The 25,215-nt window shown below is 49.2% G+C and overlaps 10 protein-coding genes across 10 annotated transcripts; 5 read left to right on the forward strand and 5 right to left on the reverse strand.

The window, feature by feature from the left end:
- Positions 1-2,232: 2,232 nt before the first annotated feature.
- On the forward strand, positions 2,233-3,809 carry SERLADRAFT_416133 (uncharacterized protein; the record flags this gene model as incomplete). Its single annotated transcript, XM_007319486.1, has 7 exons — positions 2,233-2,311; positions 2,466-2,509; positions 2,591-2,659; positions 2,710-2,886; positions 3,054-3,188; positions 3,245-3,612; positions 3,667-3,809. The coding sequence occupies 5 exons, from the start codon at positions 2,233-2,235 to the stop codon at positions 3,174-3,176; spliced, it is 492 nt and encodes a 163-aa protein (XP_007319548.1).
- A 224-nt stretch (positions 3,810-4,033) lies between these two features.
- SERLADRAFT_392238 (uncharacterized protein) lies at positions 4,034-5,564 on the reverse strand (the record flags this gene model as incomplete). The annotated part of the gene is made up of 4 exons (XM_007319487.1): positions 4,034-4,554; positions 4,612-5,020; positions 5,092-5,284; positions 5,341-5,564. The coding sequence occupies 3 exons, from the start codon at positions 5,223-5,225 to the stop codon at positions 4,183-4,185; spliced, it is 915 nt and encodes a 304-aa protein (XP_007319549.1).
- SERLADRAFT_470135 (uncharacterized protein) lies at positions 5,490-7,176 on the forward strand (the record flags this gene model as incomplete). The annotated part of the gene is made up of 4 exons (XM_007319488.1): positions 5,490-5,806; positions 5,887-6,026; positions 6,088-6,539; positions 6,616-7,176. 2 exons carry the CDS (start codon positions 5,893-5,895, stop codon positions 6,269-6,271), a joined length of 318 nt encoding a protein of 105 aa, XP_007319550.1.
- SERLADRAFT_470136 (uncharacterized protein) lies at positions 7,141-8,044 on the forward strand (the record flags this gene model as incomplete). Its single annotated transcript, XM_007319489.1, has 2 exons — positions 7,141-7,252; positions 7,309-8,044. 2 exons carry the CDS (start codon positions 7,221-7,223, stop codon positions 7,475-7,477), a joined length of 201 nt encoding a protein of 66 aa, XP_007319551.1.
- A 552-nt stretch (positions 8,045-8,596) lies between these two features.
- On the forward strand, positions 8,597-10,837 carry SERLADRAFT_450106 (uncharacterized protein; the record flags this gene model as incomplete). The annotated part of the gene is made up of 6 exons (XM_007319490.1): positions 8,597-8,608; positions 9,142-9,355; positions 9,407-9,428; positions 9,483-9,772; positions 9,915-10,198; positions 10,280-10,837. The coding sequence occupies 6 exons, from the start codon at positions 8,597-8,599 to the stop codon at positions 10,349-10,351; spliced, it is 894 nt and encodes a 297-aa protein (XP_007319552.1).
- An 85-nt stretch (positions 10,838-10,922) lies between these two features.
- On the reverse strand, positions 10,923-13,402 carry SERLADRAFT_416136 (uncharacterized protein; the record flags this gene model as incomplete). Its single annotated transcript, XM_007319491.1, has 7 exons — positions 10,923-10,945; positions 10,990-11,104; positions 11,229-11,353; positions 11,450-12,228; positions 12,286-12,332; positions 12,427-12,738; positions 12,844-13,402. 7 exons carry the CDS (start codon positions 13,297-13,299, stop codon positions 10,923-10,925), a joined length of 1,857 nt encoding a protein of 618 aa, XP_007319553.1.
- A 443-nt stretch (positions 13,403-13,845) lies between these two features.
- SERLADRAFT_370643 (uncharacterized protein) lies at positions 13,846-16,644 on the reverse strand (the record flags this gene model as incomplete). The annotated part of the gene is made up of 6 exons (XM_007319492.1): positions 13,846-14,234; positions 14,283-14,993; positions 15,043-15,364; positions 15,421-16,153; positions 16,214-16,251; positions 16,324-16,644. The coding sequence occupies 6 exons, from the start codon at positions 16,642-16,644 to the stop codon at positions 13,846-13,848; spliced, it is 2,514 nt and encodes an 837-aa protein (XP_007319554.1).
- A 466-nt stretch (positions 16,645-17,110) lies between these two features.
- Positions 17,111-19,272, reverse strand: SERLADRAFT_439105 (uncharacterized protein; the record flags this gene model as incomplete). Its single annotated transcript, XM_007319493.1, has 3 exons — positions 17,111-17,502; positions 17,553-17,993; positions 18,051-19,272. 3 exons carry the CDS (start codon positions 19,270-19,272, stop codon positions 17,111-17,113), a joined length of 2,055 nt encoding a protein of 684 aa, XP_007319555.1.
- A 1,246-nt stretch (positions 19,273-20,518) lies between these two features.
- SERLADRAFT_470143 (uncharacterized protein) lies at positions 20,519-20,936 on the reverse strand (the record flags this gene model as incomplete). Its single annotated transcript, XM_007319494.1, has 1 exon — positions 20,519-20,936. The coding sequence occupies one exon, from the start codon at positions 20,901-20,903 to the stop codon at positions 20,640-20,642; it is 264 nt and encodes an 87-aa protein (XP_007319556.1).
- Positions 20,937-21,308: 372 nt separating this feature from the next.
- SERLADRAFT_470147 (uncharacterized protein) lies at positions 21,309-24,362 on the forward strand (the record flags this gene model as incomplete). Its single annotated transcript, XM_007319495.1, has 12 exons — positions 21,309-21,497; positions 21,565-21,641; positions 21,694-21,708; positions 21,762-22,015; positions 22,088-22,290; positions 22,341-22,535; positions 22,588-22,777; positions 22,841-23,015; positions 23,076-23,269; positions 23,322-23,415; positions 23,481-23,970; positions 24,026-24,362. 11 exons carry the CDS (start codon positions 21,342-21,344, stop codon positions 23,731-23,733), a joined length of 1,806 nt encoding a protein of 601 aa, XP_007319557.1.
- Positions 24,363-25,215: the final 853 nt, after the last annotated feature.

Raw genomic sequence — 25,215 nt, forward strand, 5'->3', positions numbered from 1 at the left:
TATCTTTCAAAAGACGTCCACTTAACCCTGTGGTCTGGGTTTGCACAAAGTACAAAAGAGTAATATGAGCAAGTCCTAGTGTAACAACCAAGAGTTTGTATACTCTGGTGCACAACTCAGAAAAGCAGTAGTGAAGTGAGTGGAAGTGGTTACCCCTTATGATAGAACCAAGTTAGTTGTGGGTAAACAATAGGAGGACTTGCTGAGGAGTCTCCTTGATCTATTAGGGTTTATATACATCTACAAACTATTTGTACATATATACTATGCAGTTGATGAAGGCAGTGGCTAATGACATCACAGGGTGCAGCCCATGTGATCAGCTCCACTGTGTGAGAGACTTGTAGCTAAAAATAAAGAAAGGCAGTGCAGCACAAGAATATGGAGTTTGAACAAAAGGAAGAGTACCACATGGCACAATTGTGTGAAAACTGAAAAGAAGGGCAAAGCGGAGATTGAAAATTAAAGGTCCAAACATGTATTGTAACATGTAGTGGGCTATGGGCTATAGAGATGTTCTTGGGGCATTAAATTCTATGGGGATCTCTTATAAACCCAAATAGGTACTGGGTTGGTCCTACGGTGGTGAGGTAATGAGATGTGTGGGGTGGGATGGTCACACAGAGATCATGGGATGTCCCAGATTTGTTACAGGATGTCCCATATATGAGTTGGGATGATCCCACAGAGATCATGGGATGAATGTGGGGTGGGATGTCCCATATGTGGGTTGGGATGATCCCACAGAAGTAATGGGATGTCTCATATGTGAAGTGGGATGGTCCCAGATTAGTTATGGGATATCCCATATGTGAACTGCAATGGTCACACAGAGGTCATGAGATGTCCCATGTGTGGGGTGGGATGGTCCTAGATCAGTCTTAATCTCACACATTTTCAACTACTACATCTTTGTACACAATACACCAATACTGTCCAGGAACCCCTTATGCTATTCTGAGTGAACATTCTAAATAAACTGTACCATTATACCACAACAAATCTAGAGTCAATATTTCTTGAGCTAGGAATGGTCTCTGGTGATTGAGTGCAAGGGGACAGCATGGTTTCATGGTTGAATTATACAAATATGAGACCAAGTTACCTATTATACCAGGAATAAGAAATGTCCACCCACTGGGAAATCAGGCACTATCAATGTGTACACATAGTTACTGAAGACAACATCTCTAGCCACTTTAGGTTTACTTACATGGAGAGAGTAATTTCACACAGATGACCTACAAGTGTTTTGGCAGTTGGATAAGATGCAACCACCAGCTCCACCATAACTTGATATTTGTACTTTGGAGGCCTAAAATATACGGGTGCAGGAATAAAGATATTATGTGAGCAGATTTTCCAAGATTATTTTCTAACAACGAATGGTGTGGAAGATAGAAATTATAATGCCTCAAAGTTGTGTCCAGTGGGGGTGTTTTGGGATATCTCTTGACCTCTGTAAGACCAATCCTCCCTGCATTTGGGACATCCCATAACCACTGCAGTGACAAATTATGACATTTGTTTATAGTATGAGAAAACATCCATTGGCCAGGGCTTGAACCTGGGACTCCAGCTTTCATGGTCTGGTGCTTTACCAACTAAGCTACCAAGGCATACTTGGAAAGCATACTGATTGGTTACATGCCCAGAAAGTCCAGAATCATTGTACATGGGTGCAGATCCCATTGTGTGTTGTGATATGCAGGATCATCCTAGCTTGGATATGGAACATTCCACAACCACTGTGGGATGGTCCCATAACTACTGTAAAATCATCCTGTCCTGTACTGGGACATCCCATGATCACTGTGAGATGGTTCCATAACCACTATAGGATCATCCCATCCTATGGATAGCATAATGAATTTCCAACATGTTGCTGAGATTTTTGGAAAGTATAGGAGTATTTGGCAGCATTACAATGAGAGCTGAAATGGTAACCTGATGGAAGTTGAAGATGTCTAGGTGATATATTATTAAAGAGAATCTTTGTATTTTTCAGGTTTGGTTTGGTTTTATGATGATATTGTAGTATCTGTTTATAATTATTATTATGAAGCTTTGTCAGCAAGATATCTCGGAATAACCTGCCTTTACATTATGTAAATATAGCTTAATTGCTAGCAGCCCCCTCAGAAATCTTGCTTTTATGTATATAGCTTATTGTAATAATATTGTCCATTTTGTAAAAAGCAGAGTATGATGTGGTGGTAATTGGATCCACTCATGTACCAGGATCATCCCACTGGGACCATCCCAAACAGTGGGACATCCCATTTATATGATTTTTGGAATGATCCCAGAGGTAGAAATTGTGGGACAGACCAGGAAAAATCCACCTCTTAGGTGGATAGATGTACAGTGGGTGATCAACCTAAATGCTAGGCTCCTGGGGGTGCCTGAAGTGCATCAGTACATACCTTGAATATTTTTGTTTTACTGACTGATTTGGCTTGTAGACTCCAGTGATGGTGTCACAAAGATAATTGATGGCACAGTCTTTGTACCGATGTTCCAGCGATGACTTGGCACCTCTGAATGTCTTTGGAATCTCAATGATCGCAAGGTTTTAATCACTATGCAGGCTATCTGGGATGTGGTATATCCTGATACCACATACCAGATCAGTATGAACTGTTTGGTTTATCATGTGGTAAGAATTTCACAATGTTTTTCTTTGTTACGTCTCACATATTCTTTCAGCTTGGCCAGCGGGTTTACAAGTGGCAGAATGGCCTCAGTTCTTTGGCGCAAGCCATGCTGGAGCATCTCTTTGATTCTATGCCTCACTTCAAGTCCCAAGAAGCTCGCCAGGTGTTCGCAAAATCCATGCTACAAGATCTCGCTTTTTTGTATGAGGTTGTCAAATCAGATAGTTTGGTAAGTCTGTCTGCTTTGTATTTTTAAACATGCCAACCTAACCTTATTATAGCAGCATAGGGAGTATTATGCTTCCCATTTATTCTACTGCTTTGTATTTTTAAACATGCCAACCTAACCTTATTATAGCAGCACAGAGAGTATTCTGCTTCCCATTTATTCTACAGACATACTCCTCCCACCTGGATGCAACCATCGGCTCAGTTGATGTCCCAGCACTATGTGCAAGTAATGCCACCATCAACTCTTCCAATATTGCCAAATACCCTCCATATGGTGCCTTGGCTTGATCTGTAGTTGCGGTATGTTCCTCCCTTAATTTTACTTATTATATTACTTGGCTTACTTTGTCATACAGATTATAGGTTGAACGTGTATTTACAAAGCAGAGCCAAGTCATTCTGGTTGGTGCTGAGGAAAATGATGAAGATGTGGTCTCAGACAAAGCGACAGGTAGTAGGCTGACCGGTAAATCCTTCCTCAAGCCTGTCCCCCAGTTAAATGCCTTCAGTGGGAAGGAAACAACTGCATACAATAATTTTTCTAGCACAAATTGGGGGTCAGCAGCCCGTAGTTATGTAACATCTATCAAATCACTCCAGCCAGCAATGATTGAAGACATCCATAGGAAGTCTCTCAAATATACCAAGGTCAAAGGGAAGCATGTCTTATTGGAGAGTGATGCAGAGGACGTTGATGTGTGCACATGCATCAGAGATGTCTAGGTTTTTTGCCCCTTTATTTGATCATTTTTCACAACTTATTATCTTGGTCCGGTAGGAAAATCACGGTTTATTGTTTCTCGCATTTCATTTCAAAGGACCGTAGTTACATTTTAATGCAAATTTGGTAGTATATTTTTTTCATATCTTTTCTATGTTCCCTCATCCTCGCAGACCTTATGTTTCTTAATTTGTCTTGTCATGCCTTATAACTATCTTGTCTTGAATGTAACTTTATTTTTCTGTTCTGCCTTGAATTGTCTTAGAGTGCTTAGATAAGGTGCTATAAGTCACGGAAAGAAATTGGATCTACTCAAATTGTCTTCATGGAACGATGTTCTTATATTTGTTAAGACATTTTAAGGCTGAAAAAGTGAGTTGTAAATTTCCTGATGGGCCGAAGGTACATTGGCTGTCTAAAATGGAAAAAAAAAATTGCGCAAGAGTATCATATTGATTGCCCGTTGGTGCTTGCTACATAACAGTGACTCGGATACGTTAAAAGAAGGATATCGAGAATTGGTCAGACCGAGGGAGATTACATTGATACATAGCATGAAAACAACAAAATCAATCATATGGCTTGCCCGTATGCAAATTCGAAAAGTTCTTTTAGCAAAAGGCGCTCATGGTCCCCAACATCCCCGGCATCCAGTTGCTCGTCCATGAGAGCCTTCCTAATGTCACTTACGTCGGCCTTGTGGGCAGCTTCGTTTCCTCGTTTCCGTATTTCTTTGGATGCATAACACAGGAAGTGGACTGCCTCACTAGACGGAGGATGATACTTCACAGAGAGTTCCTCAAGAATATCTTTGGAGAATGTGTCAACATCTCTCCCACGACGATAACTCTCCCAAGACGTCCCGCCCTCAACATCCATCAGGATTTTTTGTCGTGCCTTGTCAAGCAGAGCACGGAGATGTAGCGGAGTGATAAGGCGCAAGTACTAGACGTCGAGATGTCTGGTTAGCGTCACATAAAAACAGAAGCTAAGAGAACTTGCCCTCCTTATTTCTTGTTCACTCTTTTCACGTGATGCCCGTTCCTCAATGACTTCCGCCCTTACATCCCTGAGAGTCTTCTTTAATTCAAGGTTTGATTCATCCAACCGTTGATTTGTCTTGCGAAGCTCGCGAATAGCCTCTTCCGACCGCGCATGCCTCTCTTCCCACCTCTTTTCTGATTTTATATACCTCTCTTCCGATTGACCAGCCACCTTTCGAAGCTCGCGATTAGCCTCTTCCGATTGACCAACCATCTTTCGAAGCTCGCGCATAGCCACTTCCGACCGCTGATAACTTTCGTCCAACCGTTGAACCCTGCCACCCAACCAGACATTCCCCTTTCGTAAGTCTCTAATACTTTGATGACATTCTTCATAATCCTTCCGTGATACCACCATTTCCTCAGAGCTATCCACAAGTGGAGTGGAGTGTGTGCTTTAGGCTCGTGGGTGGCTTCATAGATAGTAGGTATCACTTACTCCTTTCCTCCCTTCCGATTTGTCAACATGAAACTGTTGATTTCTCGCAGTTTCATATTGTCCCCCTCTGCCTGGGCGAGATTTTGGTTCTTAATAGCCAACGGGCTTCCCACTGCCGCTTTTGGAGTAAACATGGTGTACAATTCTGCGTTCTCGGGTAACTCTGAAACTTTTGATTCTTGAGGTATTCCAGCTGTATTGAGATTAATGGTAAGTATGTGTAATGAGTATACCGAAGTACAGACTCACAAGGTTGGTACTTGATATCAAGGGTATATGGGTCAATGGGAGTGTCAAGCGCCAGTGTCGTCTGTGCTTTCTTCATTATGTTACGTAACAAGTCTCCCACGACTGACTCTACTGTGGCGTTGTTGTTTTCGATTGGGTTTATAACCGTCAGGTCAGGGTGCACGAATACGCCAGTGGCATACTTAAGCTGTCTGGAGTTCAGGGTGGAAGAGGCCATTGCTGTTGGGGATCTTTTTGGATCATAGTGTCTGTCCTTTTAACTTCTTGAACGCATGTTAGTCCTCGTGGTTCTTCACAACTCCGCTACTGATTCGGTACTAATCAAAGCTGTTTGTTCTGTACACAATGCCTATCACCCACCATGTGAGACCCCCAGCACTGGATTACCAACTCCGCCTGGCTAGAAGCTCCTCCAAACCCCCTCGACAACCCCCTTGGTTGGCAATCGGTTCCCAAAATCATCTTGGTACTTTATTTGTTACTTGCATTGTAACGCTAAGGGATAGCCTGATAGAAATTTCCGTGTTTCGTGTGGGTGGCAAGTAGCAGCAAATGCCATTGCGAAATCGGCCCACAGGCAAAGTCACGATCTTGCATGGATCTCATAGTAAGCAAGATGATGACTTTCAGGTCAGAACGCGAAATATGTCGTATAAACGTATCATTCTTGTTCCATTTGCTTACAGGTAAATTTTCAAACAACACAAGTTCAACTCTACGCTCATTTATGCCTATTTTATTGCTTAGTTTTAGGCTGATCGTATCCGCATCTACGAGTAGGACGAAGGCTAATCTAGAATATTCAATCGGCAACAGAAAGAATAACATTCTTCCTATAGGGCGGCGGTATACACTGCCTTCATCACCCCCTCAAAAACATATTACATCCGCTCATCTTGCTGCAACGTGCATGTGTCCTGTGTTGTCATAGGGCTGTTGTGCTAAAATCCGATTTTGATTTTTAGAGCCTCTTCAACAAGTCGTTTTCCTATGGCTATTTTCAGATCTATTCGAGTTCGATTTTCTGACGGTGGTGGGTGGCGCTGTGCTCTATTGTACAAGTTCAACTACTTGGATACTCTTTGCGCTATCTGAGACTCAGAGACATATTATTGGTCTCTTTAATCGCAATAAGGCATCTACTAATGTTGGCATACAAATATCGTTGGTCCACTTTCACCGCTTTCAAGAATTATCAGGTAATGTCCAGTTTTCGTCACATCTGTCCATATCACCTCATTACCCTTTGGACTCATCCCCATCCACATCATCAAGTGACGCTTTCTCACTACCATTTAGTTCGTCACAGCGGTCTGTGTATTTTGCATCGAGTACCAGTTCCACCGGGACCGTCGCTGATTTTGCCATTACGGGCCTCAAGGTGCTTTCACCGTCTCCTTTTCCCGCGCTGGATTTTTTGAAAACGATGTATCTCACTACCTGTCTTTTTTACGCCGCATCCACTCACTTCTTTCTGAAGAACTGAGCTTGAAGAAATTGTTTCAAGTACTTGTCATTCACCCACAGCGTCGTCAAAGCAGCGCTGAACCTGCTTATTTTATTTGAAGGGGCTCCGAGCCCAAAGAGCGGTGGATCCGCCGAACAATTCAGAGTGCGGGCGTCAAATCGACCTCATGGCAGTAACAAAAGCGGTGGAGAGGACCTAATCAAACATTTGCAGCGCATCATGGGTGCACTGTAGGTGTTTGATCACATGGTCATCACTGGCAATGTGTCTTATGTCATGCGACTTTCGACTGATTTGCAGAAGACAGAAGGTAAGTGAATTGGATTACTCTAGTAGCACTGTTCATGCCGTCGTTGTCGTCATCGTATGGAGGATCGTAGTGCAGCCTGATTAAGAACACATCGATGATCGCATGCAGGAGTGTAAAGCTTTGGTGAAGGCAAGGTGAGAAATTGTAATTTCATGGTTTAACAAATATTGATATGTAACATATTTGCTTTAGTATGCTATCAAGAGACAATGATGGCATTCTTGTACTACAATGACAACGACAAAGCCACTTGGAATACCATTTCTCGAAATTCTGAAGACGTCGAGAAAAGGTCTCGTGTTACACCAAACCGGGAAGCTAGGGTGCCCCGGGCCGGGACTGAAAAGGGCAAGAGATAAAAGGCAACGTATACCCACAAATAGATAGTGATACGCTAGTCCCTGATTTTGTGGGCTGAGGTGCAGTCCTGAGAAGCACGATCTGCGAACCATCCCTGTGGATTCCCGGCGCCACTGGCAACGGAGAAGATAGAAAAGATAGAATCGCAGAATCTCGCGTTTGCGGTATCCCCTTCGTTCTGGAAGGATGTCGTAAATCAGTGGTTGCGAACCACCATCGTCCGTCCGTCCGTGCATCAGTCAGCCTGCGTTATTCCTTCTGGAAAACCTGTCGAAGGGAACGTGACGATCCAATAGTACGGCTCGGTGTGCTCCAGCTTGTGCGAATTTGACGAGGAGCGTTGGTGGTGCCTCGAACTCGGATTTTAAAATAGTTCCTGAGAAAAGGAACGCCACCGTCTCTCAGCGACGACTGTCGATGGCCATCACGAAGCACCATTTTGCACGAATAGGGCAGTTAATATGAACCCTCAAAGCTGGGTTCGTGGGAGGTCTTCGCGAAATCATGACTGGATGATGATCGTTCGGACATTCGCGTCGGAGTGTTATCGAGAACGTCCTTCGGAGGGAAGCAATCTGATAAGGCGATAAGTGGGTGTCGGACGGAGCTGTCCACGCTTGAATCACGCCGTGCCTCATTGCGAGGGAATACGAAGGAGGGCTACTGGAAATACCACAGGTGTAGTACGTAGTAGCTGAGTATATCAGGGGATTCAGGGGGCAGGTGGTGATTCACCGTGATCGTGATGGCTCTCGTCCCCGAGACGGGTCTTCTAGAAATACGTGATTTACGAAAATGTCGAAAGACGGACGGAGGATTGTCACTGTGTGAAATGAGGATCGGAGTCGAGTGAAGTAAGGATGGAACCAGAAAGGCGAGAGAAGACGTTCGACACCACGGTCCTCCTCGGAGTCGCACTATACCAGAATCACTCCAAGGTCACCGTGATCCTTTACAGTGCCATTGTCAATGCCTGTACGGGCAGTACTACGTACGCATAGGTCCTAGAGCGCACATTAGACACTCAAATGACCGTAATAAGCTGATGGATGAAATGGAAAGTGGAGATCGTACTGGCCCTTGAGTGAGTGGTAGATACGCAAATATCTCGGGGAGACATGTCGATAACGGTTAAGACGAATCTGTATCTCGAAATAACTCAGACTCGAGAATGCTTCACACAGCAGCCCACGGGTCTGGTTCTCATCCATCTGATTAGATTTTTGTCTTCCGAGGTCGACGAAAGAAAGGGCCAATGCAGCCAGCCCAAAGGCGGACGACGACGGCCTCAGGTGAAACGCACCAGTGGCCACTCGCATGGAAGGCGGCGACACGGGCGACGACGAGGGCCATGGATGGGGGCGACAGCGAGGATGTTCGGTTTAGCTGTGGTTGCGAATAGAACATTTGGATGTCGCAAGAACGGGTGCATATTCAGAAAACTATGCAGACGATGCTCCGGATCGGCCGATAAATAATTATCTGGGTGATTGGCGGCCCATCAAGCTCTGCTATCACTGCCCTCCTTATACTCCATTATTCATACAGGCGCTTTCCCTCTTTCCCCCTCCCACCTTTCCATCAGCTTCGATTTCGACATCAACGACATACCCCCCCCTCCTCATCATTCTCCTTGACAGCGTGTCTCTAAATGCAGCAACAGAACTTTATGTTGGCGGGTGACCCTCTTTCTCTGGACAGGATACGATCAATCCTCGTCCGCCTCGAGGACACCATTATCTTTGATCTGATCGAACGAGCCCAGTTCGCTCACAATCCAAAGATCTACATTCGCGGTGCATTTTCTGAACTCAAGGACTTGGGCTTTGATGGAAGTTGGCTCGAATGGTTTCTCAAGGAAACAGAAGTCTTCCATGGTCTGTCTCTCCTTTGGCTATACATAGCTCTCAGCTCACTCTTCTTTTCAGCCAAAGCACGTCGTTATTCCAGGTAATCCTTCTCACTTCTTCACATTCAATCTCTTATCACCATCCCACCTCAAAGCCCCGATGAATACCCCTTCTCCTCCGATCTCCCCGCCCCAGTCTTGCCCCCCCTCGCCTTCCCAAATATCCTCTACAAGAACGACATCAACGTGAACCCCTCCATACAGTCTTTCTACACCCGCTCCATCGTCCCTCGCATAACACGAAGGGCAACTCTCGCTTTGGCAGTCAAGAAACGCGCAAACGGTATCGTCGGCGATGACGAGTTCGAAGATGACGGAAATTACGGAAGCGCGGCCACAATAGACGTCGAAATCCTCCAAGCCATCAGTAAACGGGTCCACTACGGTAAGCACAAAAAGTCTTCAATCATCTCATGATGGCAATCTGTCCCAGTACAGGTTTTGCCAAAGTTGAGATCCCCCTCTCCCCTTTGCCTGACAACGAACAAAAAAACCCAAATGACTAAACTATCACATCTCTTTTACAGGAAAATTCGTCTCAGAGTCCAAATTCGTCGATAACCCGGCCGCGTTCATACCCCACATCCTCAAGCCCAACGGACCAGCCCTGGAGGCTCTCATAACGAAGCCAGAGGTGGAGAAGAAGCTGCTGCAGAGGCTTCGGAAGAAAGCGGCGACGTATGCACAGGACTTTGCGGCTGATGGTGAACTTATCAATGGGTCGCATCTTAATGGGTCTGCCAAGATTGATGTCGATGGCGTCGTGGATCTATATGAGAGTTACATCATTCCGTTGACCAAGGAGGTAGAGGTACGTTTGATGTTGATGCCTTCGGCTCCTCCACCCCTGTCTTGTCTTTGATGGCTTCTTGAACTTATTTGACACCCCTAGGTCGACTACCTGCTGCGCAGGTTGGACGGCATGTCTCAAGAGGAAATCGATAAACTGGCGAAAGGGGAGTAAGAGAAGCTCCCTGTAGCCTTTGGATGTTCAGAAATAATTTACTTATTCACCTATTCAACCATCTTCAAGTTTTCCCCATAATTCTTGTACACCAACTTTTACTAGGGTCCCACATTCGTAGCCACTAACAGAGCTCATCAAGACGAGTATGTTCTTGTAACAACAGGTATCTGCTAATGAGAGAGCACACTGAGGAAGCATGGGTACGTACATGCACAAACACGTCGACAACACACAACACAGGGGAGGGGGATAAAGAGCAAAGGAGGGGGTAGCATCCAATCGGCTAAGAGATTTGATCCAAAAAAAAAAGGAAGAGGAAGAATGTGACAACATGAAAGATATCTGAAATCATAGATCGTACGCAGAACAAACACGCCTCACAGCCTGGCAAAGCAGGGTTGTGACAGAGAAGCTAAGAAGTACAATGAAACAAAGTATGAAATATGTCAAAAAGACAGACAGGAGAGGAGGGGCGGGGGTATTCTCCGGAAAGATAAAATAGATGCCAGTGTGTAGATTTTCTAAAATTATAATCCTAGATCTGTAAACACGACGAACCCGTCAACCATCAAGCCGAATCAAATTGCCTCGCTACAGGCCCCAGAAGGGGAGGGAGGAAGGGAGTTAGAACGCACCTTCGAACAACCGTTTTGTCTCTTCCGGCCCAATGTTACGTGTCGCACGCCTAGCCAGCAACTTTTCGGTCCTGTACTTCTCGTACAACACCTCACGAGTATGGATCTTGAGGATCTATAGTTTGATAGAAAAGCCCAGGCTCATTAACGAAACTGCGCAGCCCAGAAAAGAAGCCACCCCCAAAACAAAATCTCCAAAAAGAACAAAAAGGGGAGAGAAGGGGGAAATTAACAATCACCTTGAGATGAGTCAATAGAACAGCTGTTCGGAGCGCTGCGAAATCGCAGTGTTCCGGGTTGAGTACGTCAATAGTCCCCCACCTGAACTTCCTCGTAAACACGCCCCTGAGGTCCTCCGGTGGGCCTGATAGGAGCATCGATTTCCGAGTGGCAGGTGATGAAGGAGATTCCGTCGGATAAGGCGTCGATGCGCTCGAGACAGAAGCTGCAGAGTACTTACTACTAGAAACAGACGTAGGCCGTGGTCGCTTGGGCCGTGGAGTGCTTGAATGCTCAGGCGTGATCAGGGCAAAGGGCAGGAGGGTGTTCATGTCTGCTTTCGCAACGACGTGTGCCGAGAACCGAACGCTCGCTACGCTTTCTCGATCTGTGTCATCGGGGTAGTATGGTTCGCTGTCATCGTGTACGACTGACGACAAGTCTCTCCGTGAGCGTGATCGAGATCGGGAGAGGCGGAAGCCTCGTAGTTTTATGACTGGACGCGTCTTTCGAGCCGGCTCCTCCTCGCTAGCTACATGTCCATTATGGCCATTCCCATTACCACTCCCACTCCCGTTCGCCACCTCATTTCCATTCGCATTCGCGTTGGCACTTCCATTTTCATGTCCAACCCCATTCACAAGCCCCTTCTCCCCCTCTTCGCCTTTCTGCTTCGATGCGGTAAAGACGCCAAAGTCAAGGCCAGCCTCGTGTAGCCCCTTTCTCACCGCCTTCTTCACCTCGGACAACGTGTCGTCGGTGAGTGAGTCTGCACGAGCGATGACGGGGAGCACGTTCACGCGAGCCGAGAGGCGACGGATGACGCGGATTTCGGCGGGGGACATGGAGAGTTCGGAAGAGGACTCTGAGTCTGAGTCGGATCCTTCGTCTGGTTCGAACGTGCCGTCTGGAGGGCGGTAGGATATGGTAGCCTCTGAGCGAGTTTTGGTGGGTAGTGACGACTGAGAACGTCGGGCTGAAGTAGTCATGATAGTCGAAGGGTCTACCATAAATATACAACTAGAAAGAAATAGGTAATTCACATAACATCACCAAGTAAAGCAAAGGGGGACTTACAGATGTACATGTCGATCGCCTTTATTCTGTCTCACCACTTTCGATTCCTAAAATATTTATGAACAAAAAGTCAATCAGTTCCAAAATAAAACAAACACCATCATCATCATCACTGATGCACAAAAAAAGCGTTCTAATCACCTCATTCATCGTATCCGCATACTGCACATCAAGGTATTTCACAATATCCGTCACCTGACGCTCGACTCTCAGCTCTCTGCCCTCGCTAAAATCAAGACCTGGCGTGTCGATCACGGTGAGCAACACCCTGTCGTGGCGGGACTCGCAAATTTCGACGCAGGCGGTGTCGATGTGGTGTGTGCGTTTGAGGCTGTCGCGCATGAATCGGTCGACGACGGCTCGTTGGTCGTCTGTCGCTGTTGGTGATATATCGGCCGTCTCGAGGAGGAGACGCAGCAGAGACGTCTTTCCCGTCCCTCGCCCGCCCACAACCTAAAAACAAAAGCCATTTCAGAACATTCGTTCATTCCACACCCCCCATACCCCACACCCATCGCAGCAGTGATAGAGGCAACGCCCCTTTATCACGAGACTCACCATGATATTAAACGTCGAAGGCAGCCGGTTCTTGCGCAGACTGGGCGCAATGCGCGCAGAGGCCACGCGGTGCGCCGAGGACGACATCCTCCAGTTATCAAACGCAGAGGGCGGATGCGACATATACAACGACGATATCGTCCCGCCCCCATTCGGCGTCACATCTCCCGCGTTCCCTGAGTACACCCGAAACGGTTTGTGGAATGGGATCGGGGCACCACTGTCGGAGGACTGCAGCGAGGATTTGACGGCGCCTTGGTGGGGGAGGCGGCTGCTGTCTTCCTGGGATTGATGGAGGGACGGGGAGGTTTGTTGGCGTATGGCAGCTACGTCGACGAGGTTTTCAGGCCATGGTATACCCTGTGCATGTAGTTCTGGGAGCGACGGCGAAGGCTTTATCGTGTCTCGTCCATTGATGTCTGCTGCTTTTGGCCTCCTTCGAAAGGAAGAAAACATAGCAGAAGAGTGAGTTAAGAGAGTCGCAAGGTTTGGCAAAAGCTATGGAAACAAATGAAATAAGGAACGTGTGAGTGGAGAGATTAGCAATGTTCTGAGCAAAAGGCAGTAATGAGACTTTGTCAGTGTATTTTGGTTTCTCACCGCCAAAAACGCGTCCACAGTCGCGACGCGGCAATGACCGGTATTCAAGTCAACATTTCCGTTGGTGCAAAACATGTATCAGAAAGGTTTCAAAGGTTACATACAAAAACATCGATAGCTGTAGTGAAAAAAAAATGAAAATACGAACAATAGACACCCGAAAGAAAAACGAGAAAAAAAATACAGTACAGTCCGATGCACAAAACACACACACGTTGCTATAACCCAAACTGAAAGAAAAAAGAAAAAGAAAAAAGACAACACAAATTCCAAAAGGACAGCATATACAGACAAATGGGTTTGATTTCTACAGTCCAGTTTATTCAGCGCATGGCTGGGCGGTGGCATGAATGGCGTTGGGGAAATCGGCGGGGTGGGGGAATGGTGGTGCAAGGGGCGTTTTCAGGGTATGGCACCACCACCAGAAGAGTCATCGACCCTCATCCTCTTTTGCAGCTGTCCAGCCTCATCATCATCCATCTTCCTCTTCAAATCTCCCTCATTCTGCTCCATAGCGCTCCCACCCTGCATCGTCGTCGGCCCATTCGCACTAAACCGAGAGTCGTTTCCGCTAGATTGCAGTTGGGAAGACGATTGAGGCGAGTTGGTCGGAGGGGAGATGTTGTCTGAGCCTGGTCCAGGACCTGCTTTCGACGTAGAGGCACGCCGACCCCCCTTTTTCTGCGCAGTGCCGTTCTGGGCGCTCGACTCGTGGTTGTAATTACAAGGCAAAGACCTGCGTGCACAACTAGAACACGCAGGGTGCGCACCATCACACTTGGTCTTGCGAGCTGCAACGATGTTCATACACATACATTCACGCATCACCAGACACTTACCTCGGCAAAAGTTGCACGCCACAACTTTGGGACCCGCGTTTGACGTCTGGCGGTTACTCCTACCTGGGATCGTAGACGCCCGTTTTCGCTGAGCGGCCTGCTGTTCGGAAGCAGGCCTGATAGGGGGGAGCGGAGCGCCCGAGATGAGACCTGTTGTTGGTGATGTATCAGGCAGTGCCAACGTCGCTATATGCGGCAGCTCATTATCCTTGAACAAGCTCCTCCCATCCACCGCCGAGGAGCTTCCTATGTTCGATTTCGCCCTAGCGACAACCGGCATACCAGGGAGAGCAGCCGTCTCGCGTCGATCAGAGGCACTGCCACTGCTAGCGAGGGCGGCAGAAAATGCCTCTTGGTGTCGCTTATCGACGTTGGAGCTCCGACGGGACAAGGGCTGGGAGGGCACCTCGGGCGAGAGCGAGGGGTCGTCGGCGTCCCCAGATCGCCCGTCCCCGCTCCCGCCCTCAGAGTCGCTCTCTTCACCCTGTTTGCGGTGACGCGTCGTGCTTCGCCGCTTGTTGTTTTGGGGCATGTAGTCGCAGGGGTTGGATCGCTTGACGCACTGGCTGCAAGCGGGGCGTCCGTCCTCCGTCGCATTTGAGTTTTCGAGCTGGGGACGCTGGTGAGCAGAGGTGCAGACTTTAGACGTGCACTTACATCGACAAAAGTTGCATGCGACAGTGATCTTTTTTGGCCTCTGCTTAGAGGAGCCTGTCGAAATGTCAAGCGAGAGCAACAGTGTAACCCAACGTGTACTCACGAGCACCCGACGAACTCTTGCTTTGACCAGCAGAAGGGAGGATGGGCTCCTGCATGGATCTGGAGATAGGCATGGCACGGATGTCTGCATTCACAGGTACGTCACGAGACACGGGGAGTGGGGGGTGGCGATTGATGTTCCCGTGGGGAGTCGTGTCAATCGCCAATGTGGGGCGAGGCGCATGAGAAAGGGCAGGAAGCTGAGCCCGCGATACTATACCTTGCTGTATCTGGTGTGCAAGAGACTGGTGTGCGTGGTGTTGCATCATATATTCATTCCTGAATTTGTCAAAGAGATATTCTTTGGTATATTTTTGCAATGTCTAGAAACCACGTTGAGAACACACATGTCTATATATGGTAAAAAAAAATAACATACCTCCATGTGGTGAAAGATGGCCGCTCGAAGGGGCAGAAAATCGCTGTGCATCGAGTCCAAGACGTCCATAGATCCCCATCGATAGCTACGGATGAACTTGCCCCTGTGAATTTTAGAGGTGGAAGGCTGGTTAGAGGAAGGATTGTATTGCTGGATGAGCTCGTGGCGTGACAGGGGCACCCTAGCCACTCCATCGCTGTGAGAATAAATATCGGGAGAAATGAGCGCGTATGGCAGTCGCAGGAAGGAGGGCGTAGCAGGCGAGGTGGGAGGCGAGGGATGGCCAGAGGGAGAGGATCCGTTGGGATGAGAGCCGTATCCGTTGGCGAGTTCACCTTTTAGAGGATGGACAGAGTTTTCGGGGGCATCCCTTCGATGCTGGTACTGGGGGTGTGTGTCCATATCAAAGATACCGAAGCCAATCCCGGCTTCGGCGAGGTCTCTGCGGACGGCCATTTTGACAGCGGCTAGACGGTCGTTAGTCAACGTGTCTGCGCGGGCTATGACGGGTAACACGTTTACTCTGGCTGAGAGACGACGGATGGTGCTGATTTCAGCTGGAGGGAGGGTGGGACGACATAAAAGGGGATTTGTAGTGACTGGTGGTTCGAGAATGACAGGTTCTGGTTCTGGCTGGGAAAAGCTGTTAGTACGGGCTCGTGGGACGAGCGGGGCAGGCGGTCCAGGTACAGATGGAGGGACTATAACGTCTGGATCCAAGAAATAGATGCACCTGGTCCGTGGGTCAGTTTGAGATGACGACGACAATCAAGCGCCCGTCTTGACTACGCACAAATGGATATGGTGGTCGCCAGTCTGAGCCTTCCACTCCTGAGCAAAAAGAGGAGAGTGAGGATATGAGAGCGAGATGGAGGAATGAAGGAGGGGGAGAGATGGACATACGTCTTCTATGCCCTCTGCAAATCTAGAGTCTACATGCCTGAGGATCTCCAAGACGAGTCTCTCGGAGGAGGGATCATCTTCAAAGTCGAGGGAGGGGGTGTCGACGAGGGTGAGGGTGAGCCTGTGGTTTGGATGGTTCTGGTCGATGTCGTTGTCGATATTGATGGATGCGGTGCGTATGTGGGAGGTGTGTCCGCTTGAGCCCTGGACGAATTTTGCGACGGAGGCGAGCTGGTCTTTTGTTGCGGCGGGGGAGATGATGCTTGTGTCGAGGAGGAGACGGAGAAAGGAAGTTTTACCGGACCTTTTGCCAGCGACCATGAGGGTGTACCCGCTGGGTGTTCCGTTGGAGACATCGTGGCCGCTGAGGGGGGTGTTGAGGCCGTTGAGGAAATGGATGTGGTTGTTGTTTGCGAGGTTGAGGAGGAGTGCTGAGCGGTCGTCGTCGTCGCGTTTGAGGGTGTGGTCGGTGTTGTCCATGGAGGGGGGGGGAGCGGGATGGACGGACGGGGGAACAGAACGAGGGTGGCCCGCGAGGCAAGCGCGGGGATGATAAACAGACACGGAGCCGAGTCTCTCTTACTCCCACCGAGCCAATCGGGTCTTTATTTTATTATCGCAATTACTAGGCTCTACAGAACTGACATTGGAAACAAAGAACATAACTGACATGGAACTCGAAACATACACAGAACACACAGAACATTCACAGAAAACACAGAACAACCGCCGTGGCAACCGTACGTAACCCGCTCAACCTGCCTCCTCGCCGTGCCACACGACGTCCTCACTCCCCCTCCTCCTCGTCCCCCTCCTCCTCGCTCTCCCCTCGCTCGCCTATCGTCGAGAACAGCATCGGCCCCATCGCTGCACCAGAGCGGTGGCTCGCACTCGGTCGCGGCGTGTACTCAGGGGGCTGCTCTGTCCGCAGCTCTCCAAACGGACGCACGTTCGCCGGCACATCGAGCTCAGGTGCAAACGCCTTGTGTTCCTCCCACTCCGTCGAGCTCACCCCCCTCTCCGCCATTTTCGGACGCGTCCCCTCCCCCTTCTTCGCACGACTCCCCTTCGGAGCCTTGCCAGGCCCACGCCGTCGGATGTAGTCCTTGTACACACACTCCAGATTCCGTGTCTTGCAGCTCGAGCACGGCGTGTTCGTATCGCACTTGAGCTTCCGTGCTGCCTCCCAACCGTCAATCAACCCTTATCATAATGTACTGCAGACTCACCTCGGCAGAAATTACACGCCAGGTACGCCTTACGTGCTACCTTTTTGGGCCGCTCCTCGTCCCCTTCAGACTCGGCATCTCGCTTCCCCTTCTTCTTCCGCCCACTTCCCTGTCTTGATGATCCTGGCACAGCTGCTTTTGGTTCTGGCTGGACATCATCCCGCAGTGCCTGTGGGTCCATCGTCGGCGGGACAGGAAGAAACACTCCAAGATCATCCCGGTCGAAACTCTGCAGCACCTCACTCAGGGGCGGAAGCGTGTTCGAACTCGACGCATAACTCGCAGGGAATGCAGCCCCCTGACGGATCGCATTCCACGACTCACTCTCACCCACGCTGTCCGTAGAGCATGACGGGTACGACCGCGGACGGGGTTGCGCCAGCGGTGGCAGCTCTGGCAGTCGATACGGCGTGCCATATTGCCGTCGAGGCTCTAAATACGCTACTTTCAAAAAACGTTAATATCATCATCCACTCTCTGTCTTTCACCATCACTCACGCGGGACAGGACTCTCCCGTACAGTCGTCGAATCCGTCACGGCCCTTCCGCCCTCCTCGCCCTCTGCCTCTCTTTCTCTGTATAGCGACCGAGTATCGGGGATCGACCGAGAATGTGTGCCCGACGCGTATTCATCGTATCCCAACCTCGGCCTTCTCGTCACTGGACTCGAAGATCTCTGATTGGACAGTGACGAGCTCCGACTCCACCTCCCCTCCCCCCCCTCCACATCCGCACTCGCCTTCGCACGAGAATGTATAGCCGACAACGTCAACGGCACCGGCGTGCCCGACTGTCCTGGCGGACGGTACGAGTAGGGCGTCGCATGAGGGGGAGACGACATGTCCCCGAGCTCTTCACCCTCTGCGCCCGTTCTCGCGCGAGAGTGCAGCGGTAACGGCGTGCCCGACTGTCCTGGCGGGCGATACGAGTAGGGCGTCGCATGCGGGGGCGGTGAAATATAGCTAGCACTAGCACCACCGTACCCTTGCGGCGCCCGCGTGCCAGGCTCATAATGCTGCTGCCCGTGCCCGCCCGCACCCCGAGCAGCGTGGCTAAAACCATGGAGAATGGAAGAAGAGGAGGATGACAAGGATGACGAGGATGACGGCTCTGCTGTGTACTGATACTGATACTGATCGTTCGCTCGCCTAGATCTCGACGCAGCCGAAGGGTGCGGGTGCGTGTGGTCAAGCATCATCTGGTACCTCCCCCCACCGCCCCCACTCTCCCTGTGCTGCTGGATCACAGGCACAGGCAGAACCACCCGATCCTCACGCCTCGAGGCCGACACCGACGCTGAGGACTCGAAATCAAACACGGCCGGTCCAAACCTCGGCGGCGACGGCGACGGCGCGAACGGGAGCTGATCGCTGTGGAGAGACGGGTTGTCCGTACGGTAGTGTGGGGCTCCTAGCTGCTGATCGTGCTGTGGTTCTTGTCTTTGTGCTTCTCGTCTTTGTGGTACTTGTCCTTGTCCTTGCACTTGGCCTTGGCCTTGATGCTCGAGAGGGCCGGTGTAGAGGAGGTGTTGGAGGGTGCTGGGGAGGGAGCTGCTCGTTCGGCGGGTGGGGAGGTCGTCGTCGTCGTCGGGACCATGATCGTTGTGGCTCTGCTGTTGTTGTCTTTGTTGTTGTGGGTGTTGGTGGGGGTGTGGGTGTGGATGTAGTTGTGGACGTTGGTGTGGATGATGCTGATATTCATCCTCATTCGGGCTTGCCATTATCTTGCACTCGCACCTCCGTCGATCTTTCGTAACTTCCTAAATCCTATATCCTAATCCTAATTACCTCGCTTCTCGCTTCCCTATTACCAAGCAGATCCAGTCGAGCTTATCGTCTCGTCTCAAACACACACACACACACACACTGGACACAAACGTTAAAGGCAAGCTCTAAGAGGGGGGCAGAAAGGGGATGAAATGGAACGCAGCACACATGGGAGGGGGGAGCTGATATACTCCCCTGTAGGACGTATGATCGCGTCTGTCTGCGTGCGGGTGGGGTGGTTGGACGGGAGCAAGAGCAGGAGCGAGAGCAAGAATGGAGGCAATTTTTTTCTTCCCTTGCTTACTTTCTTTCCTTTCCTTTCCTGCGCTTTCGTCGAAAATCGGGAGTTCATACATGAAATGGATCCATTCGACCCCCCAAGTCTTTTTGCCGGGATCCCCTCGCAGATCGCCCAGATTTCCGGAAGGGGAGTGAAACTGAGAGAGGGGGGGACGCGGCGGGAAGTGTAGAGGCAAAGGGGGCGGAGGGGGGGTATTGCCAGTGCAACCCCCGTAGCGGATGTTTTTCCTTTTTTTTTTTTCCCGGTTTGTGCTAATAGATTTATTTTTTTTGGGAAAAGAGGGGGGGAACTGGTTTTTTTTTTTTTGGGATCTGGAAACGAACGGACGGAAACAATTTTATTTTTGGTGGGTCGAAAAAAAATAATGATGTGGCGATACGAACGGGATCGCCACCCCTTCCCTTCCTTGCCCGCCATTCGACAAAGGAGAGGGGGACTAACGATCATTCAACATCACTTACCAGCACGTATTGCGGACAAATACCATATACTACATCATGGCGACCATATCGCTTTTGTATTTGTTTTGTCGCCATTGGGTCCAATATTCTGGCTTGGAGATGGGCGGAGACGGACAGACGGACGGACGGAGACGCGTTTCTATCTAGCCAACCTATATCATATGCACCACACACACACCCGGTACTAGATTTTTGCGACATTTTTTCAAAAGAGGGGTGCCCCTTTTTTAGAAAATTATATATGAAAAAACATTTTGATTGGATTGCTTTATGCACTTGTTAGTCTGGAATATCTCCGCTGGATCGAGGACTTGTCAAGCATTGCTGCTACTGTCGGACTGCCAGTCTGTTGTCAATGTGGAGGGTCTTGTGCTGTTTCGTGTGAGCCCCTCGTTGCAGTGCTCAGCTGCTCAGCCTCAAATACGACATCATCATACTTCATATTCATACTTTAACCGTTAGAGTCAGACTAGCTTATTTTTTTAGTTAATACAAAAGTGAAACACGATCGCCGGGAGAGAATCTTCCACTGCCGCATCGCAAAGGTTATATGTGATGACTATGATATGATGATGGATGATTGAGTACATTCTTTGCAATCTGATGGGCGGCACAGGGCAGCGGGCCTTGTGTCGTGCCTTCCCTGGAATCGCTTCCGGATATGTCGCGTATGGACCTGTCGAATGGTAACGTCCCCTCCATAGTCTAAACGCCTGCTTGCGATGACGAGAAGGCGAGTGAGTTTGGGTCTGTCAGCCCTGACACGACGTTTGACGAGCATGGTGGACTGGTAGGGATAAGTTGCTTTGAGTGTTTGTGTCATGTCGCTGTGGTCATAATATAGTTTATATTTCTGCGATACGGGATCACATGAACACATTTAGGCGCGGATACTGATCTAGCCAGCCCGCTTTCGAATTCGAATCCGTCGTCCATTTGAGCCCTTTCTCCACAAAAAAAAAAAGCCCATGGAGACAAAGCAAAAAAGGAACTGCAAGTTCCGTCCTGCAAACCTTCCGTTGCTATCACATGCACAAGTGCCGTATCACTGCATCGCAGACTTTGCGAGGTTGCAATGTATTGACGCTCGTTCTTACTTTTTATTTATTTATTACCGAAATGGACAGTTCCGAAGGGCTTCTTGGATAACGGCATCGACGGCCCACTCCGGATTATATAAGCAATTGCCCCAATTAGGCATCCCCAACTGCAAGTTTTTCTTTTTCCTGTTCAAGTCCGAGTCACGGTTTTCTTGCCAGGAATGCAATCATCAAGGCTCATCACAAAGTCCTCCAGGCGTTCCATCGCAGGTTCTTCCAGGTCGTTCTGGTCAACTAGCACGAGATGCGACGACAAACCTGTCATGAATCGCTATAGCAAGACAGTCACCCAGCCCAAGGCTCAGGGTGCAAGTCAGGTGGGTCCGCCCATTTCCCCTTTTCCTGCTCATGGGGGAATGCATCTTGATTCTGACGGTGCCGTAGGCTATGCTTTATGCCACTGAAGGTATCAAGAGCGACGATGATTTCAACAAGGCTATGGTGGGCGTAGCTAGCGTTTGGTGAGTCACGACGTGGTGTTTTCGGCCGAACATGCATAGCTCACGAACGTAGGTACGAGGGTAACCCGTAAGCACACTCATATTCGCACACCAGCCTCTCCTTCAATAGCTACCTCTCAGATGTAATCGTCATCTCCTTGGCTTGGGACAAGAAATCAAGGGCTCCCTCTACGAAGCCGACTTGATAGGCTACCAATTCGGTACAGTAGGCGTTAGCGATGGTATCAGTATGGGTACACGGGGAATGTCATACTCCCTACAGTCGCGAGACTTGATTGCAGATCAGGTCGAGACAGCCGCCGGTGGTCACTGGCTAGACGGCATGGTCGTAGTCCCCGGATGCGACAAAAACATGCCTGGTGTTCTAATGGCGCGTATGTACATTTCGTGTTGTTTATTATTATCATCATCAATTGTGGCATTACTTAATATTATGTATATCACAGTTGGGCGATTGAACCGACCAGGGCTGATGGTGTACGGTGGTACTATCCGAGCAGGTTCATGTGGTGGGATGCCCCAGCTCGACCTCGTCTCAGCTTTCCAAGCGTATGGAAAATACCTGCAAGATGGCAAGACGGTGCAGGCTGAGAGAGAGCGGTACGATACCGTCCGACACGCCTGCCCCGGACCTGGTGCTTGTGGAGGCGTAAGCTTGCATCACTCCCTCACCGATAAATGCACTCATCCATTCTGCAGATGTACACCGCAAATACGATGGCCAGTTCTGCAGAGGCGTTGGGCATGACGCTCCCGGGTTCTTCGTCGTTCCCAGCTGAATCTCAAGAAAAGCACGATGAGTGTAAAGCTGTAGGAAGCGCCATGCGCCATCTCCTTGAAAAGAACATCCTTCCTCGAGACATTATGACGCGTTCTGCATTTGAGAATGCGATGGTACGTGTCTGATGTGGACTGGAAGGCGTGTATTTCATGGATTCTTTGACAGGTCTTGGTCATGATCCTGGGTGGCTCTACGAACGCCGTGCTACATTTGATTGCTATGGCTCATTCTGTGGGCATAAAATTGGACCTCGACGACTTTGCTCGTGTATCAGAACGCACGCCTTTCCTGGCTGATATCAAGCCAAGTGGGAAGTATGTAATGGAGGATGTTTACAAACTAGGTGGTATACCCAGTAAGTCACCCAGTGCTTTATCCCCAAAGCTTCGTTTTAACTGTGCCCTCCGTGTGTTTGTAGAGATTCTTCACTTCCTTCTCAAAAACAAAATGATCGACGGCGACAACATGACTGTGACGGGCAAAACATTGGGTGAAAACCTCGAACGATGGACGCACCAGTACGGCGAACTTTCTCCTAGCCAAGATGTCATCCGACCATTGGATAAGCCCATCAAGGAGACCGGCCATTTACGGTAACGTCCCAAACAAAACCTTATTCTTCATGACGGCTTGATGAAAGATCCGTCGCACAGCATTTTGCGGGGAAATCTGGCGCCTGGAGGTGCTGTTGCGAAGATCACGGGCAAGGAAGGCCTTGAATTTACTGGTAAAGCGCGCGCTTTTGACACGGAGGACGATTTTGTCGAGGCTGTAGAGAGTGGCTCCATTAAGCAGGGCGAGAAGACGGTCGTTGTCTTGCGGTACCTTGGTCCGAAAGGTGGTCCTGGTAAGCACTCATCATTGATGAGATGAAAAAGATATTTCACGGGGTAATGTAGGTATGCCCGAGATGCTGAAGCCGACTAGTCTAATTATGGGTGCTGGATTGGGTCAAGACGTTGCTTGTCTCACTGATGGGAGATTCAGCGGAGGGTCTGTTCATTTTTTCATTCTGTGCTTTCTGATCCGTATTTTCTAACGAGCTCCCGTAAATATAGCTCCCATGGATTCTGCATAGGACACGTCGTACCTGAAGCTCAGGTTGGTGGGCCGATTGCACTCGTCCAGGATGGTGACATAATATCCGTTGACGCTGTTGCAAACTCGATCGAGCTGCATATTACCCCGGAAGAGATGGAGCGCCGCAAAAATGCATGGGTTGCACCTCCTTTGAAAGTGCAGCAGGGAACTCTTTACAAGTACGTGAAGACGGTGCAGGATGCTAGCCATGGATGTATTACAGATGCATGATGTCGATGCGAGTCAACTCTGTCGATACCCTCCCCCCAGAAAAAAGAAAAAGTACATAGGAGTACTGAGTACTACTACTTCTATCGGAACAACATAATCTAAATTGCTGGAATTTTTGATGCTATGGAAATGAGGGCTATGATCTCGTGGATTTGACCTTGCGCTTTTTTTCTGCTTTAGGAATCTTATTTTTCCTTTTTTCTTTAGCCTCAGCTTTGACAGCTTTCTTGCGCTCCTATTCCAAATTCGGTTTGAGTTCTGTGACTGCTATGTTTTACAGTTGACGTACCTTTTTGGCTTCACGGTCCTCGTGCCGATGCCCTCGGGGTTTTCGTGCGGTATGATCGTCAGCGTCCGCCTCCTCGCTATCTTCATCGTCATCTTCATTTGAATCTTCCTCTGACTCTGATCCCTCGTCCTCACCAACGCGCAACTTGTCAACCGCTGCAGATGCCGAGTCAACCAAGCCTATCGTATCTGCGTAAATAAGAGCATTGCCCCCTCCGCATGCCAGAACGTCCACGTCTCGTTCTGGGTCATACACCTGGTCCAGTGTGCGAGGAATATATGATTTGAGGAAGACGTTATCGTCTTGGGCGGAGGTTGTGTGGGTCTCTTCACTATCTTCATTAACCCTATCCGATGCCGCTGATTCGATGTCTGCTTCGGATAACCACCGCGACAGAACAGCCTCCTCGTCCTCGTCTTGGCCCCCCGCTTCTATCAATTTCTCTTTTATAACAAACTCAAAACATCTCCTAATTCCGAGACATTTAACTCCATAACGACCAAAGAATTCTTCGATGTTCTTGATATCGCTCCGCAAGAAATCGAAAGCGGAGGGATGGTCATGCTCTACACTCTGCGAGACGTCGATGATGTAGAGATGGGAGTTGTGATAAAGGATGTTGTACTCGGATAGGTCGGCGTGAACGAGTTTGCACTGGTGGAACATGCGCCTGACCTTGAGGATGAGTTCTGTGTAGAGCGCAGGATATTCCGAGGCTGGTATGTCAGCATCCTTAAGTCGAGGAGATGCCCTACAGGATGATGCAATGGATGAGAGGCTTGTATATCTAGGAATGTGGAATCCACGTACCAACCCTGCTTGTCTCCTAGAAATGTCATGACAAGAACATTTTCTCGCACCTCGAGTGGCTCCGGGCAGTGGATACCGGCAGCTACCAACCGCTTCAAGTTGCGCATCTCCTTCTCCGCCCACAATCTCACCATCTTGCGTGGATTGCGACGGCTATAGCCCCTCCTAAATCTGTATTCTCCTGTCACGTAACGATCGCGATCTTTGAAGACGAGAATGGAGGTTTTGTAGATCTTGAGCGCGAGATGAGATGATTCGGGGGTAGACGCGTGATACACATTTGCCTTGAGACTAGTTCAGATCATTGAGATGGCGGATGTGAGACATTAGATTTTACCTCCTTCCCTGTGCTCACACAGCCATTGACTTCTTGGATGAGACCC

The sequence above is a fragment of the Serpula lacrymans genome (genome assembly GCF_000218685.1).
Source record: "Serpula lacrymans var. lacrymans S7.9 unplaced genomic scaffold SERLAscaffold_8, whole genome shotgun sequence".
NCBI classification, from domain to species: Eukaryota; Fungi; Basidiomycota; class Agaricomycetes; order Boletales; family Serpulaceae; genus Serpula; species Serpula lacrymans.